Source organism: Pogonomyrmex barbatus, unplaced genomic scaffold, assembly GCF_055798465.1.
Source record: "Pogonomyrmex barbatus isolate J1 unplaced genomic scaffold, ASM5579846v1 scaffold17, whole genome shotgun sequence".
NCBI classification, from domain to species: Eukaryota; Metazoa; Arthropoda; class Insecta; order Hymenoptera; family Formicidae; genus Pogonomyrmex; species Pogonomyrmex barbatus.
The window spans coordinates 1,049,964-1,065,650 of NW_028297113.1; the positions used below are offsets into that span (position 1 = coordinate 1,049,964).

Genomic DNA, 15,687 nt, shown 5'->3' on the forward strand with positions numbered 1-15,687 from the left:
TCCGATGCTATTTGTACATAATGTATAAACACACATAATTTTCAATTCTTTCAATAATAAAAAATGCTATTATTAGTTACACGTTATAGATCAACTTTTGAATTTTCTATAATTTTTATTATTATACGATAAAACATAATTTTTATCAAAATGTAATGTCTAATTTTAATAAATCCTAATAAAAAAACAACTTATTTTAACACATTACAATTTACTTAAAGAAAATTTCTAAAAGAAAATTTAAAAATTACAAAAAGTAAGTTTAGACAATTGCATAATTTTATAATTTTAAGATTATCTTGGAAGAAAACATTAAAATTGTCGACATTTATACAATTTTTTCAAAATTACAAATTTTTACAATTCTTAGCTTCTTTTTTAGATTTTTCTTTAAAAGCTTTTTATTTTTATCTTAAGGCTCGGTTTTCTCGCTGCAGCCATATTGAATTATAACAGAGACGAGAGACGAGAAATGACATGTAAAAAGGTTTCTTGCGTCGTATAGCTGCATTTTTTCCTTAAATACATGATATTTAAATACATGATATTTTCATATTCTTAAAACTTGTAAAAGATATCAAAAATAAGAAAGTAAGATATCTGTCCAATAAATAAAAAAATGTAAAAGTGTAAAATAAATCTTGAAATAATCATACATTGCTCAGCTATCGGAAATCATCAAATCACTAGATCTAATTTTCCCGATAGCTGAGCAGTGACCATTATTTCAAGAATTATTATTTTACACTTTTACGTCATTTATTGAATAGATACCTTACTTTCTGCTATTTTTTACAAGTTTTAAGAATATGAAAATATCATGTTTTAAAGGAAAAGTATAAAATAAAGCTATAGAAGAAACTTTTTACATGTCATTTCTCGCCTTTGACGTCACACAACCCATGTCGCCCCGCGAGAGAACCGAGCCTTAAACAAATGTTTGATAAATATCCAAATTTACTTTTTATATTTCTTAAGTTTTCTCTTCTAGGTTTTTTCTAAAGTAAAGTTTAAGTTTTTTTTTTAATTTAAAAGTAGATGTTAAAGTAGATTTTTTTCAAAACAGTCAGGAAATCCAAAAGACTCAAAATAAATAATTTGATTGAAATTTTATGTTTTTTCTTACCTCTGCTATTTTACATTTTTATGATTTGATTCTTATTTATACATTCAACGACTTCACGACCTTTAAAAATAAAACGAGATTTCTCAATTCTCAAAAGGTCTCGAAATCAAAAGGGATAAGAAAGTAAAAACAAAAATATGTACATCATACTTCATTGTTGCTTTATTTCTTTTCGTTGTTATTACTCTTTTGTTGTTAAATCGATTATAATTTCCTTCCATATTTCGCATATATCGCAATAATCGCGACAGTATAAAAAATACTGTACATAAAAAAATGCGCGAGCAAGGCCGCTCAGATAAATAAGCAAAATGCAAATAGCATCGAGTCGAGGGAATGGATATCGAAATATCGTCTCGCTTAAAGTCTCCGTTTAAACTCTATCGCATAATTATTTACAGGGCGCTTATCTAACGATCGTGTTACAATAGTAACGCGTATATACAGAAGCGAGGAAATACATACATATGCATGAACTTTGGTGCGAAAGCTTCGTCACGTTCTTCGAATAAAATCAAAAATGAAATGTCATTCACATCGAAAGCGGTATTTGGCTACAGGTTTTGGCATTTTCTTTTTCATCTAAAGAGGATCATTGTAATCCCACTCCTGGGAGAGTTTCGATCTTTCCAACTTTGTCTAATGCAAAGCTCGATAGAGAAACCTCGAATCTTTCGCACCGATTTAACGTAATAATGCGTGACGCACAGCACACTCGCGATTTGCTTCAATGTGTTCCACAGATGTAATTTATATTGAATAAATTATTGTATTGTCCGGCCACGTGAGTGTGAGTCTCGCTATTGAGTATAAGATTCATTTGGTTGCGCCTTCGTATTATTATGAAAAATATTACGTTCAAATTCGAATCGTAGAAGAGAGAGCTTATGTGAATTCACAGCATTTTTATTTGGTAAGAGAGTTACGCGACGAAAATAAATGTATGTTCTATATATTACAGTAGAGCTTTATATATATATATGTATATATATATATATATATATGATATATATAATATGAGCGAGTCAGGCGAGGGATCGTTTGTTTTTATTTTCTTCCTGTCTCTCTCTTTCTTTTCTTTGCATATGTTAAGTTAATCCTGTATTACATTTATATATAAAATATATATGCACGGAGTACTCGTGTGCATTTACCGAACAATAGACACGGTTTATACAGAGCAGCTAAGATGAGCAGCTATTATTCTTTCTGAGATCTGTGAAAAACGGAGTCGCATCTCATCACCGAATTAGCGAACCTTTTGGTTGAATTATTATTATTATTATTATAATTATTGCATTTTAATGTGCATTTTAATCTTGTTTCGCTCAAATAGAGTTTCGATAAAAAAGAAAGCTAAATATTACGAATAGCTGCTTTGTATAAAGCGGCATTATCTCTATTCGTTTGATAAAAATACACGGAACTATTTACTTGTTTGAAAATTACAGGCGAAGCTTTTTCACGAAGAAAAAGCAATTAAACCAATATAAGAAGTTTCTTTCAAATATTCTCTATGAACAATAATTCATATTAGCAAAAATACACGGATTTGTTGTGTAAAAACAACACGGAGCCTTTTCTCGAGGCAATTAAATTAATACGATTTCATTTAAACTATCCTTTTCTCCTTTTAAATAATAATTTATACTAATAAAAATATATATAACTAATAAAATATTACGGAATTATTATAAAATCTACGCGACGCCTTTTCTTGAGGCCAGATCAGATATATTCTTTAAACTATCTACTTTTTTCCTTTTAAATAATAATTTGCATTAATAAAAATAAAAAATAAATAAGGCACATCTAGAGGTTTTCCTGCGTCAAATGTCTGAGCAATCGCCAGCGCGACAATGTCGATTATACATCCCAATGATTGGATCCTCAAAACGTAGTTTTGTAGATACATGGTGAATGTTTTGTCAGAGCTGTGACAGATGAGTTTTCGTTCGTTCGTTCGCTCGCACGCTCGCCCGTGAAAATTATTTTTGGGCAATATACCGATATCGGCAATTATATCAACGCGGAAAAAACGGGTTTGATGAAGAAAAAGACAGAGGAGGAGGAGAAGAAGGAAAAGGAAAACTCTTTCGGAGTTCCATTTTTGGATGCTGCACAGCTCATTGTTTAGGTTTAGTCCTCCCGCCAAGGGAAGTAGCCATCATGGTCATTCTCGACGTTTTTCTTTTGCCGTCGCCACGTGCGCTCACGAACGCATAAGGGAACGTCGGAATACTATTTCTGGGGGAAACATTGAAAAGATAGATCGTGATCGATTTCGCAGAAAGACAGGCACGTTCGCGAGAAAAAAAATTTTAACCTTTTGGTATTTGGTAGTTAAGGTTACCAATTTTCGGCCTCGTAAGGGGGTGATCTGCTGGACAAATTTAATTTAATTTTAATTTAATTTTATCAACGGTAAATTGATAAATTCCCGGATTGTCGGATGCCTGAGCGAGAGGAGTTTTTAACGGTCATCTCCAGCCTTAGGCAAACGCATCGGACGTCCCGTCGAAGGGGACGGATGCATCGGGTTTGTTTTTGTAGCGCTGCGAGAAGCGTCGTCGGGGGTGTCCGAAAAGGCCCCGCCGGGAGGGAAGAGAAGAGACGGCATGGCGGAGGGACGCCGAACGTCTCGGATGTGTCTTGGCTAATTGAATTCAAAGAGATTTATGGTCGGTACCGGCGTGTTGCGCGACGAATAAAAAAAGCAGGCATAGGAGAGTGCGCGGTGCGATTCGCCCGCTGTCGAGATCCCTTCAGGACTGTCGCCGGCCGAAACGTAGATAAATGTTTTTACCAGACCAATTAACGTTAGCGGAATAGCCGAGGAGAGACTCGGCTGCTAATCGCGCGAACTACGGATCGCGTTCGCCGGATCTTGGTTAATCGTGGATCATAAGGTGGGAAAAGGAGAGCGGGATGCGCGAGTGAGATGACGATATTAATGACCGTCCGACGAACTCGTGATATTTCACAATTACTTCATCCGTCAGTTAAGCCGTAAAATTGCGGCAGTTTGCAAAATCCTAAAAATAAATTCTCGGAAATGTTGTTTACGATAATTTTTAAAATTGATAAATGAATTTTTGAACGCGATGCAAGTGTGTCGTTTTTGCGAAATCCGCTCGTTCGCGATCGGATCGCGCTCCTTTTTCCCTCTCTCGTGCACAAGATTTTTTTTCGCGAAGATTCGCTGCCGCAATAGAGTCGTGCGAACGGGCGAAGGGGAGACGAGAGAGAAGGGAGGGAGAGGGGGACTACTCTTCAACGCCGCGCGTCTTCGTTAAGCGGTTTAAAACGCGGCCGAAAGTTTGCTTTGACCGGTTTAAAATAACTAACGCCATTCGGAATATTCACGGTGCGGCCCGCGAGTTGCGGTTGTTTTATGTGCGTTACGCGATGAAGGAGCCTCGACGGCGGCTCTTCTCCCCTCCCCCTGATGAAGAGACTGTCATCTTGGGAGAAAAAAATAATATTGTGCCCGACCGATGGGCGCCAAAATACTCGTTAACTCTTTCTATCCCCTTAAGAAAAAAACAGTCCGATTATTAAATAGACGGATGCGCGATTGCCCTCTTCGCGCAGACGATCGGAGGACAGACGATTATTTATTACGATTATTTATTATCGAAATAATTGAGAAATTTGGAATAATTGAGATATTTTCCGGTACCGGTAAAGATGAAGACTTCGATTAGATGCGAGGTAGTTAGTTTTCGGAAATCTATCCCGTTTGTCTCGCGAGAACAGCGTCGAATTTCTTCTCACAAAGTATTTCCATTTTCTTCAGAATTACCTTGATACATTTGTGGGCGTCATATCATTTGAAACGACGTTAACGAATGTTTTAATGAATGCCTGAATGAGAGGATGAGATACTTGCCGCGGTTGTTCGTTGCGGTTGTGGCGTTTACACCGCCGAGGTGGTTCATCGGCGAAAATTCGCGGCGGACGCTCGGCGAGGCCGAGCTTATGGAGCTCGATAAATCGCCACACAAAGATTGTTTGGACAGACCGGGTAAACGCTCGTAAATCCGCCGTTAACGGGCTGCAACGCGCCCAACTACCTCTCGAGAGGTAGTCAAAACGGAAAATGGATGCGGAGGGAGGGAACCCCGACGATGATCGACCGGTCCGTCGTCGCTCGTCCCGTCCGTTGTTCCTTGTGAAAACGAGATGGAATCGTCGAGAATAAAATCGTCGCTTCGCTCGGAGGCATTTGGCAAAAGATGTGCAATTTTGCGTCCAAGTTCGCTTGATCGGCGAAACGCCTGATCTATCCCGACGGAGGTACGAAAGATTACGAGATATGTGTATAATTTTGCTGATTGATGCAGGTGTGTAACGTGTGTAACGTGAAGCGCGGGGGCTAATAAGCGCGCGCTTTGCGACACCGACGGCGGCGAGTTGTCGCGCCGTTAATAGTCCGACGAGAAGACGTAAATTATTGGCTTGCGTTATGCCGCGATATCGCGTCGTCGTCGTCGGGAATCAGCCGGGGCAGAATTAACTGTCGTGAATTAGGTTTCAAAGGCCGGGAAGCTGGAAAGGGACGCGCCGGGCGTGTTGGGTCTACGTTCGGAAACATCCAAGTGTATCATTCTATCCTTGTTTAACATTCGATGAACAACGAGGATCCGAGTGATACACTCGGATAGCGTTGCCGAACGTAGCCTTATTATCTCGTTCGCGGGTCGCGCGAGATTAAGCCGCGGGACAATCACTGGTCTCTCTCTCTCTCTCTCTCTCTCTCTCTCTCTCTCTCTCTCTCTCTCTCTCTCTCTCTCTCTCTGAGGCGCGAACTGGTCCTCTTGATTTATGAATCGCGGATCCGCATTCCTGGCGCGGATCGATTTCTTGCTCTCGCAATTAAATCAGGCCGTAAACGAAGCGGGAAAATGATGATGCGGACCGCACGAACGAGCGCCGTCTCTTTTCGAATAGCTTTCGACTCGCAGGAATCACACAGAGTGTCTCGGATCTACCGCATTTCGTACCATGAAGCTTCATTCTGAAAATAACGGATCCCGTAAAAGAGAAACTCTGGGCGGGACTCTAGGAGCGCGCAATGCCCGCGGGGGAACGTTCTGATTGTACGTGTTATTTTTTTTATACAAAGTGGAACGTTCGGCTTCACGATTTCAAACAGATATCTCTGCTCTGCTCTGTGAAATAATCGCGAAATATTCCGCAGTTTTAGGAAAGAAACGTGGAACGTTTAGCTTCACGATTTCAAATAGATATCTTTGCTCTGCTCTGTGAAATAATCGAGAAATATTTCGCAGTTTTGGGAAAGAATATTTAACGTTTCGTAAAATATTCTTTTTTTATTCATTTCATCTCGTAAGCTATTGACCGATTAATTTTATCTTTAATACTTTTATATGCAGAGTGACTAGAAGATATCTAAAGAAATACCGATGATATAAATATTTTAGAAATGCATTTTATAAAAAAAAAAAGTACACATTTTCCCATGAAACCGTAAAATTTTTATTCAAAATATTTTTCGACAATTTCGATAATTTGTATAATAGAAATGTTTTAGATTATAAAATTAAACGTTCCATCCTGTATATTTTCTTTCTTGATAAAAAATGATTTACTTGCTTTGGTATAAAAAATATTTATATATATTTATAATTAAATCACACACACACACGCACATACGCATTTTACAATCTTTGTATCAAATGTTATGTATAATTATAACTTTTAAAGTAGATATGTATATGTGCGTATGTATTATATATATGTGTACATCTTTTCTTTCGAGATGAGCAAAATACTCTCGAATTAGATTACGAGTCTGTTTGTAGTCTCTCTCGCCATCTTACCTTATTAAATTTAAATGTAATTTTATCCTAACGTTATATCCTAGTCCGTGCTGGAGTTCCAATCGCCTTCCATCCTCCATACGCTGAATGCGTACGACAGCTTTTCGTGCGCCATGTAATTACTCGGCGACGACGCGATCTCTCTCGCAGCCAAAAGCGCACTCCGGGTGCTCCTCTCTGCTGAAACAGATATTTTTCATGCCTCTTTTGCGCAAGGAATAAATATTGAATTTTGAAAATAAACATTAGAGAAATAAAGATTAAATATAACGCATAATGAACACGAATAAATATAATTAGCTATAGCTATTTATTGTGCGTTACATTTAATTCCTAATTTTTATTTCTAAAATTTAATATTTATTTGTTGTTTTTAATATTTTTCCTTCATTATGCGCAGACCCTCATATTTTCCTAAACTGTCAATCATTGAGAAAGAGATATAATTATATACCAACACATTGTATGCTTGCTGAAAATATATGAAAGTAAAAAGTCCATAAAAAATTAACAACTGTAATTAACAACTTGTAAAAGTCACATTGTAGTATTTATGTAAAAAATAATCAACAAAGATTTAGACGGAAAGAGCAATTTTGCTGATAAATCTAAACATTTGAATCTGAAAATAATTTTGCTGCCTTCAAAATTATTATGTACGTTCAAATTGACTGCCAGACAATTTTTTTACAGTATTATTATCATAGTTAAGTGTCCTATATTATAAAATGTCCTATATTATAAATTCTGGTCCAACAAAATTACTTTCAGATCTGTATCTGACTAAATTTTTAAATTTGCCAGCAAAACTGTTTTCTCTGTGAGTATATAAGAAATTTTTCCAATATCATTATGCGTCCTATCCTACATAATTTTGATGCCCAACAAAACTATTTTCAGATCTGTAATCACATTTTTAAATATTTCAGCAAAACCGTTCTTTCTATTTACTAAATACGTTTGCGTTTTGACAATCTCTATTTTACTAGTTTACTTCACAAACATTAACTTTCAGTGAATTGATCGTCAATCTTTCTTTCATGCTTTCTCTCTTCAACGTTTATCTTGCTTCCGAGAAAATCTTTATCATTCTTTCGAAGAGTTTCGAAGTCTCGTCTTATTTCGACAAAGAAATACAAGAGCCAAGAGCTAAGAAGAGTCGGCGAAAGAAATCGAAGGGAAAGAAGAGGGGACCGCTACACGATAATTCTGTCCGCGTATAATGCGAGCGCCAAAATAAAAGGGAAGCGGCGGAATTACGACGGTATCGTGCACCGCAGGAGAAGAAAACCGGAGAAAGCTGCGAATAAAAGAAACGCATAGCGTATATATATATATACGCTATGCGTTTCTATATATATAGTATATATATATATATATATATACATATATATATATATTTCCCTCTCGCGAATTTGTCGCGAGAACTCCAAATGACGGGCCAACGGGATTCAAGAATCCCGATATCGTTAGTTAGGACGAGTTTTATCTGGCGTGTGTCGGATGGTTTACGTCACTCGGAGATAAGAACGAACTGGAAGATTTGTGAGCATCCGACAGCTGGATAAAATTTCAATCGTTACACGCATCATTCATTCCGATCCCAATTTCTACGTGAAATTTTTTAACAATCGCGATCGCCTCTTCATCGTTGATACACGTTGATCCCATTTTCATTTAGTCTTTCCGAGTGTCTTTCTTTTTCGTTGGTGTCGTTGTTGAATGTTTATCGCGAGCGGAGATCGGTCCACAAGTTCCAGCGGATAAGTGCGTTGTTAAATGTTACGTCTGTTTGTTATTTCAGTCGTTAAAAATTAAGATCCACGCGGGGATCCGTAGGGGGTGAGGTGTGGGGGTGGAGGGATTTTAATCCTCGCCAGCCCATAAATATTATGAAAGCAGTGAATCGCAGACGCGCGCGATACGAGGAGCGAGCTCCTTAGAGGCACTTCAGTAACAGCGATGCTCGTACTCGGTAAGTGCTCGTCGCGGCCTCGTGTAAATTACAGGGAAATCCTCCGATATGGCAGTCTGTTTAATTACGCTGCACCAGGGGCCCATTATAAACACGTACCTACCACCCTAGAAAGTGCCGACGGAAACAATCCTCGAGCGTCTCTCCGAACAACGTGCAGTCGGTAGCGTAACCTTGCAGCATCCCTTTGATGCAAGATGGCGAGACTCGATTTATAAGGGATATCTATGCACTGAAAACAAGCACAATTCACGGACCACGGTACTCTTAACACGTCGGTACCAAACGATTCCCTTATTTTTAATTTTCTCTTCCCCTCCCCTCTACACTCGTATTTTATGTCACGCGCGCGATAATATTTTCGTTTACAAATTTGGCAAAACGAGGGAAGAATATACAAGTTTTACTCAGCTAAAAATATTGCCTGAAGAGATTTATTTTTTTTTTACGATTAAAATGTTAAATCAGCGCGAGTCCTTTTTTTTATATAAATAAATATTTAATCATTTGCACGATGGGATGGGAGAAGAAAAGCAAAGGGAAAATTGATTTGACGCGATTTGAAATATAAACTTTCCGTTTCATAGTAGCGACATTGTACTTGCAACACAACGAAATCAAGCCAAAACACAGCGTGTTTTGAAACGCGAAATGTGAACACTTTTTGGACATTCTCGTCAAAGTCTTCCATACCGACTCGTTCGAACAACTTTTACTTTTCACTTTTCACGCGCAGATTTATTCCCCGAGGTGTTGGTAGTATGAGCACCCCCGCGTGAGGGCGGGGGGGGGAGGTATTCACCGTGAACGTTACACTCGTCGAAATTACCTGAGTTCTCGCTGCACTCGACGTTATCCGTGCTGGTCTTGAGCACGTGGAACAGAAAGTCGATGTATCTGGCGGCCAGCTTGAGGGTCTGGATTTTGCTGAGCTTGTCGCTCGGCAAGGTCGGTATGATTCTTCTGAGCGCCGAGAACGCCTCATTTAAACTTTGCGTACGTTGACGCTCTCGAACGTTCGCCATTGCCCTCTGATTTTGAAGTTCCTGATCGTTCTTACGGCGAATCTTCGTCCTCGTGCTCGAGGCCGCCGTGGCCTCGCCGTCGGACTCGGTGTTGCTGTTGCAGCAGCCGTTGCTGCTGCTGCTGTTGCTGTTGTTGTTGCCGCTATGCCGCCTTTTCCTCTTGACGCTCGTCCTAACGTGACCGCCCTCCACGTTGTCGTAACCCTTCACCGTCGTCGACGACGACGGTTCGGTCACGTGACTGAGCTCAACGGCTTGCTTGCAGTCGTACCCCGCGACATGGTCGATTATTCCGTTCTCGATCACATTCGGCTTGTACTCCGTCACTTCCACGTGATGGTAAGTTCCCGTTTGGCCCTGGACCGACTGGCCGGAGCCGGGAGTAGCAAGCTCGTCGGCACCGCAGCCGGTGGGCGAGTACACGCTCTGTGAGGACGGTGTCAGGCACAGATTCTGCTGCTCGTGGTCTCTGCTATAATCCGATAGGAACTCGGGCGAGTTGTCGGTCGACTGGAGCCGCCGATCGTACTCCAACGGAAAATCCCGTATCATCTTAGCGTCTAGATGAGGATCCTGAGGTTGCTGGGGATGATGGTGGGGATGGTGGTGGTACCGTGGCTGCTCCTTGTAAAGTAAATGAGACATCTCGGGAAACCCAACCGCGATCTGGTTGTGCATCTGTTGATAGTCGAGCGACAGGCGGTGCGATTGTTGCAGTTGCTGCTGACTCGGCGGTCCGCTCAGATCCATCAGATGTGACGCGGGTGGCGTGAAGCTGTCGTAGCGCGTCACCGGCGAGTTGCTGCCGGAATTGCCGTCGGCACCGTGCGCCACCGCGCCGACGACACCGGTGCCGTCGTTGCCCCCCTGAATACCATTGCTGCCGTGCACGAGGTAGTAACCCGTCTGCGCTGTTGTGACAACGCACTGGGACGCCCGCTGCAGCGTCGACGTCGGCGCCGGCGCCGGTTGCGGCCCCGTCGCCGCACCGCGCATACCGTCTCCGCCCGCGTTCACCGCGTTCGTTTCAGGACATCGGACGACGTCGAAGCGTCCTCGCGCGCGAACTGACACGGGCCGCTTGGTCCCGGCCTGTTGCCAGATACGAAGCACTGAGCCGCCGCGATTGTCGGCACCCATCCACCATTCACCATCCGGATACGCCAATGCGCGTGGGCCACGTACCGTGGGCACGACGCACGTGTTTGCGATACGCGACGAATGATGCGCGATTCGATCGGTTCGTCGGTTCGATCGAACGGCGCGGGAGGCCGCGTAGATCGAGATCACCGAAACGAAAACAATGAAAACAGATCCGGACGGTAATCGAAAAGGCGAAGAATCGGCGAGAAGAATGGCGGTGAAGTGAAAATTTAAGCGCAAAACTCGAGTGAAAACCTAACTCGAGCGTTCTTCTCGTTTATAGCTCGTACGTCACAATTGATATCGGCACACATTGGCGTCTCTTCCCTTCCTCCCCTGTCTTTTGCTCACTCTTCTATCCTCTCCGAATGTTACTACCCGTCTAAGAAGAAGCGATCCTCCGGCGCGATCGCTCATCGTGTCATGGAGGGACCCCGCCTCCGACGGCGAGTATGACTGGTCCCCTGCTATCACTTTGTCTCCACCCACGGAGAAGAGGAGGACGAAGTCGAGAAAATAGATAGGTCAGGTGGCGGAGGAAGGGACATGAGGAGATGAAACGGAAGACTTCCCTGCGTACTGTGAAATTCGTGTAAGAATGAGGAATACGAGTGTGCGATTTATGAGAGAGAGAGAGAGAGAGAGAGAGAGAGAGAGAGAGTAACGCAAAAAGATATACAGAAAAAAATATAATTTCTACGGAATAAAAGTACTCTAAAAAGTATATCATTATTTATCATCTTAATATTAAAAAACAATTTATTGTTGAATCTCTCAGATCTCATAAGATTGATTTCGCATAGTGTATGTAATTACATTTATAAGCGTTTTATAAGTGTTTTACGAAGTTTTATGTAATTACTTTATATCATTTTTTATTTTCTATAATCACAATATTTATTTTTAAAAATTTATTTATATAAATAATAAAAATCAATGAATAACTGCATGGAAACAAATGTTTTAATTGCAACGTGCATTATGGCTCAAACACACACAGAACATTGTTTTGATATAATAATTCTAAAAAACGGTTTCTACAGCGATATTATTATACTTTTATATAAAATTATACTTTTATAAATATAATTCATTAATTAATTATTAATTATACTTTTATAAATTATATTTATGAAGATATATAACTTGATTATTATATAAGATATTATACAAGATATTTAAAAAGTTATTTATACTGTGTATTATCATGGATTTAAAATAGAATTATTAAAAAGTATTTGAAAATAATAATAATAATTAGTAAATAATAAATAACCGTACAAAGTGATAGTTTACCGTCCAGAAATAGTCGTGGCACGAAATGTTGCGTCGGGAAAAAAAGCAATGTATTGACATTTTTCGAGCTTTTGTAACTCAGAAGTTGAAAATGAAAAATCAGCGATGAGAATTACGACGCGACCAAAAATAGAGGTACCCTGACACACGGAGCAGCGTGTAAAAAATACATTCCTGAGTAAGGAAGCAGAAGCGAGCGCAGCGCGGGTGAAAGAAGTCAAGAGAAACGCGGTTTTTAAAATGTTTCCTCCGACGTTCGAATCACAAGGGTCCCAAATCGCTCGAACGAGAGATGAAATCTGTTTTCTTCTTCGATTCAACGGGTGCGTATCGATTGCATGATTAAATTTGTAGCTGCTAACGAAGTTACCACGAGTTGACATTTCCGCGCGCGAACTAAATTAATATCTCCAATTATTTCGCGATGCGAATTAGGCAACGCGGCAATGCGGTAGCCAATCACCGTCTTGTTTTCTGATATATAACTTCATCACATATCAAAAAAACAAGACGGTGATTGGCTACCGCGTGTCGCGGTACCGCTTTGCCGCGTCCTGTGTGCAACCAGCCTTAATGCGAATTTCTCTCTTTCTCATTCTCTCTCTCTTTCCCTTCCCCTCCCCCTCTCTTTCTCGCGCGCGGAGGTGCGCGTGATAGATGGTAGTGTTGGATATACCGCGACGTGTTTGTTGTGACGGACGAAAGCTCTCTTTCGAGGGTGTCTATAAATTCCGCGTTTCTCCAACTTTCTCGCGAGCCTCCCCCCCCCTCGTCGCTACGTCTCCCCTCGCCTAGTCCGTGATTTACCATTTCGTTCGACGCTGCACCACGCCTACGAAATATTTAGTCGCGAGGGTGACTTTAGAAAGAAACGAGGTCATGTTTTTGTTCGTGAAACTTTGATCCCGATCGAATCGATCGATCGAAATGAGTTTGAAATATGAATATGAATATGAATATTGAATATGAATGAGTTCCACAGACTATCTTAATTAGTCCCCTTGATTACCGTATATAACTAGAGTTAACGAATTTTCGTTTAACATAAGATTTTATTAAATAGAAATGAATTTAAATTTGGAATAATGAGAGAGAGAGAGAGAGAGGGGCAAAAAATCCTTAAAAAATTTCTAAAATGGTCTATATAAAAAAATATAATTTTAATAAACAAAGCAATATAGATGAAATTGATTTCAGAGTATTTTCTCGTCCACAACCTATTATCTCTTCCTAACAATTATGCTTTCCCTTTCCTTTTGCATTTTGAATTATTTATGTCTGTCATCTTTTCTTTTCTTTTACTTAGCGTTATTCCAGTTCTTTCGAAAAATAACAATTAAGCGACACACATCATTAATACATATCAAATATTATTTCTAAGGATAGACTATGCAATTTTTTTCTCAGATACGATTAATTTGATTCATTTTTTTTAATTGTACGTTCTTTTTTAATTTAGTCTCTTTTTTTTATAATTGTATGTCAAAACTTTTAAAATTTTTTTCTAAAAAAAAATTGAAGAGTTGATTTTAAAACAAGTCTAACAATAACAAATTTTTAATCACAATGTCATAATTGAATGACTGTGAGATTCATGGATTATTCGGACTTACTAAAATTGGATAAGTCATATTGTATAGATAATTAAAATACATAAATTGAATTTTACAAAAATTAGCGATAATATTTTAACTTAATAATTCAGATTGTTTATTGACATTCAATTATGTATTTGACACTAAATATGACTTAATTTAGGTTAAAATATTTGTATTACATTAATTTTAGAACAAGTTTAAGCATTAAAACCTAATTCGACTCGTCTGCTCTTATTGTTTTCACATATGATTTTTTTCATAATATTTATATTTATAATTAAATATAAAAAAATTAGGAATGGAATTCTGTTTAGAATCCTGCTTCAAACTTTACATTGTATAAAAGAGATTTATATATTTAAAGATTATACCCGAGATTAGATTTTACAAGAAATTAATTTTTACTGTTTCTTTCATACGCGCTTATCTACAAACGCTTAGAAAAAAAAGTAAGGAAAATAAAACTTTGACAGTCGGTAAATTTTACTGAGCTAACCGATTTGTTTCCGTGAATTAATGATAGCTTTGAACGATTCAATCGTCGTATCGTGACGATATTAGCGGATGGATATTCAACGTTCGTCAGATCTCGCTTCTTGGAACCGAAACAACCGGCGGAAAGCCGTAAGTTGCCGTTCTGGCGACGGTCCAATCGCGAATCAGACGGTATCGCCAATAGACGGGTCGATAAATAACGTGGTCAAGTACCAAAATAATACCCGACGGGGATCAAAGCGGCGAAATTCCCGAAGATCTTCCGGCTCGGTAAAAAGTATGTTTCCCATAATCTCCGAAACTTTTCTCCAGTTAGTTTCATTGTTGGAAAAGACACTATTTTCAGACAGAAAAAAAAAAACGTTACTTTTAAGAAAACACAGAGTTTCGTCAAGCCTGATCGTTTCTCGATGCACTTGACCGCTCGGATCCTTCTGCAAGAGAAAATTGCTCCTCTCCCTCCCTCCCTCCCTCCTTTCCCCTGACCTTTGCTGATCTTTTTCGCGGTCACGCGTTCCGCGGTGCGTATGCATGTGCGTACGATGCCGTCGACACGCGTCGTTTGATGATATTAACGCGATCTTAATTGCGCGTGCCGACGCGCAACTTTAATCGCCGGGAGCGGTGCGTCTCTGTGCACACATCCTCCCCTCCCCTCCCTTCCCCTCCCCCCACCGTCGTGCACCGTCGTGCACCGTTGCAGGTTCAAGCGTCCCTGTCGGAATGTCTAAAGATGGGACAAGGTGTCGTACTCCATCCAGTGATGGAGCAACACTCGTCGGGAGATCAAGAATGGGGAGAGATATGTCTTATTTCAACTGCGTCGATCACGCTATAAATCGAAAACTCGGGTCATCTAGGTGTTCTACGATTCAACACTTTCTTGAGAGATCCACCTCGTCCGACCGAAATGGTGTAACAAGTGTCGCTTTCACACATGTGAGAGCAATATGTTTTACTGGTGCATATTCCTGACTCTAATAAATCTGAATTCACCAGCAAAAAGTCGCGAACATGTGGAACACCTTGCATCCATGTTTAATAATCACCTGCGAGTGACGAAATAACGCTCAATACCAAATGAACACTCAGAAACAATAGGCGTTAATGACAAATTAATTAGTTTAGCAAGTTTATTAATTAATTAAATAAAATTCTTCTCATTCTTAACTCGATCGATGAA

At 39.7% G+C, this 15,687-nt stretch overlaps 1 protein-coding gene across 3 annotated transcripts; it reads right to left on the reverse strand.

Moving 5' to 3' along the window:
* Nucleotides 1–1,266: 1,266 nt before the first annotated feature.
* Twi (twist) lies at nucleotides 1,267–11,689 on the reverse strand. Of its 3 annotated transcripts, none has more exons than XM_089074530.1 (3): nucleotides 9,777–11,689; nucleotides 6,973–7,152; nucleotides 1,267–6,146 (listed from the first exon to the last, which is right to left on the reverse strand). In XM_089074530.1, the coding sequence occupies exons 1-2, from the start codon at nucleotides 11,110–11,112 to the stop codon at nucleotides 7,013–7,015; spliced, it is 1,476 nt and encodes a 491-aa protein (XP_088930656.1). In that variant the 5' UTR covers nucleotides 11,113–11,689; the 3' UTR covers nucleotides 1,267–6,146; nucleotides 6,973–7,012. The 3 variants fall into 3 exon arrangements, with proteins under 3 accessions (XP_088930656.1, XP_088930657.1, XP_088930658.1); XM_089074531.1 differs by having other exon boundaries at nucleotides 6,973–7,149; nucleotides 9,777–11,686; XM_089074532.1 differs by lacking the exons at nucleotides 1,267–6,146; nucleotides 6,973–7,152 and adding an exon at nucleotides 9,039–9,179.
* Between the last annotated feature and the right edge of the window lie 3,998 nt (nucleotides 11,690–15,687).

Coding starts and splice junctions, on each gene's coding strand:
- Twi (XM_089074530.1), bottom strand. CDS start 11,112: ATGGGTGCCGACAATCGCGGCGGCTCAGTGCTTCGTATCTGGCAACAG. Junction 7,153..9,776: donor CGAGTGCAGCGAGAACTCAG/GTAATTTCGACG, acceptor TATCTGTTTCAG/CAGAGAGGAGCACCCGGAGT.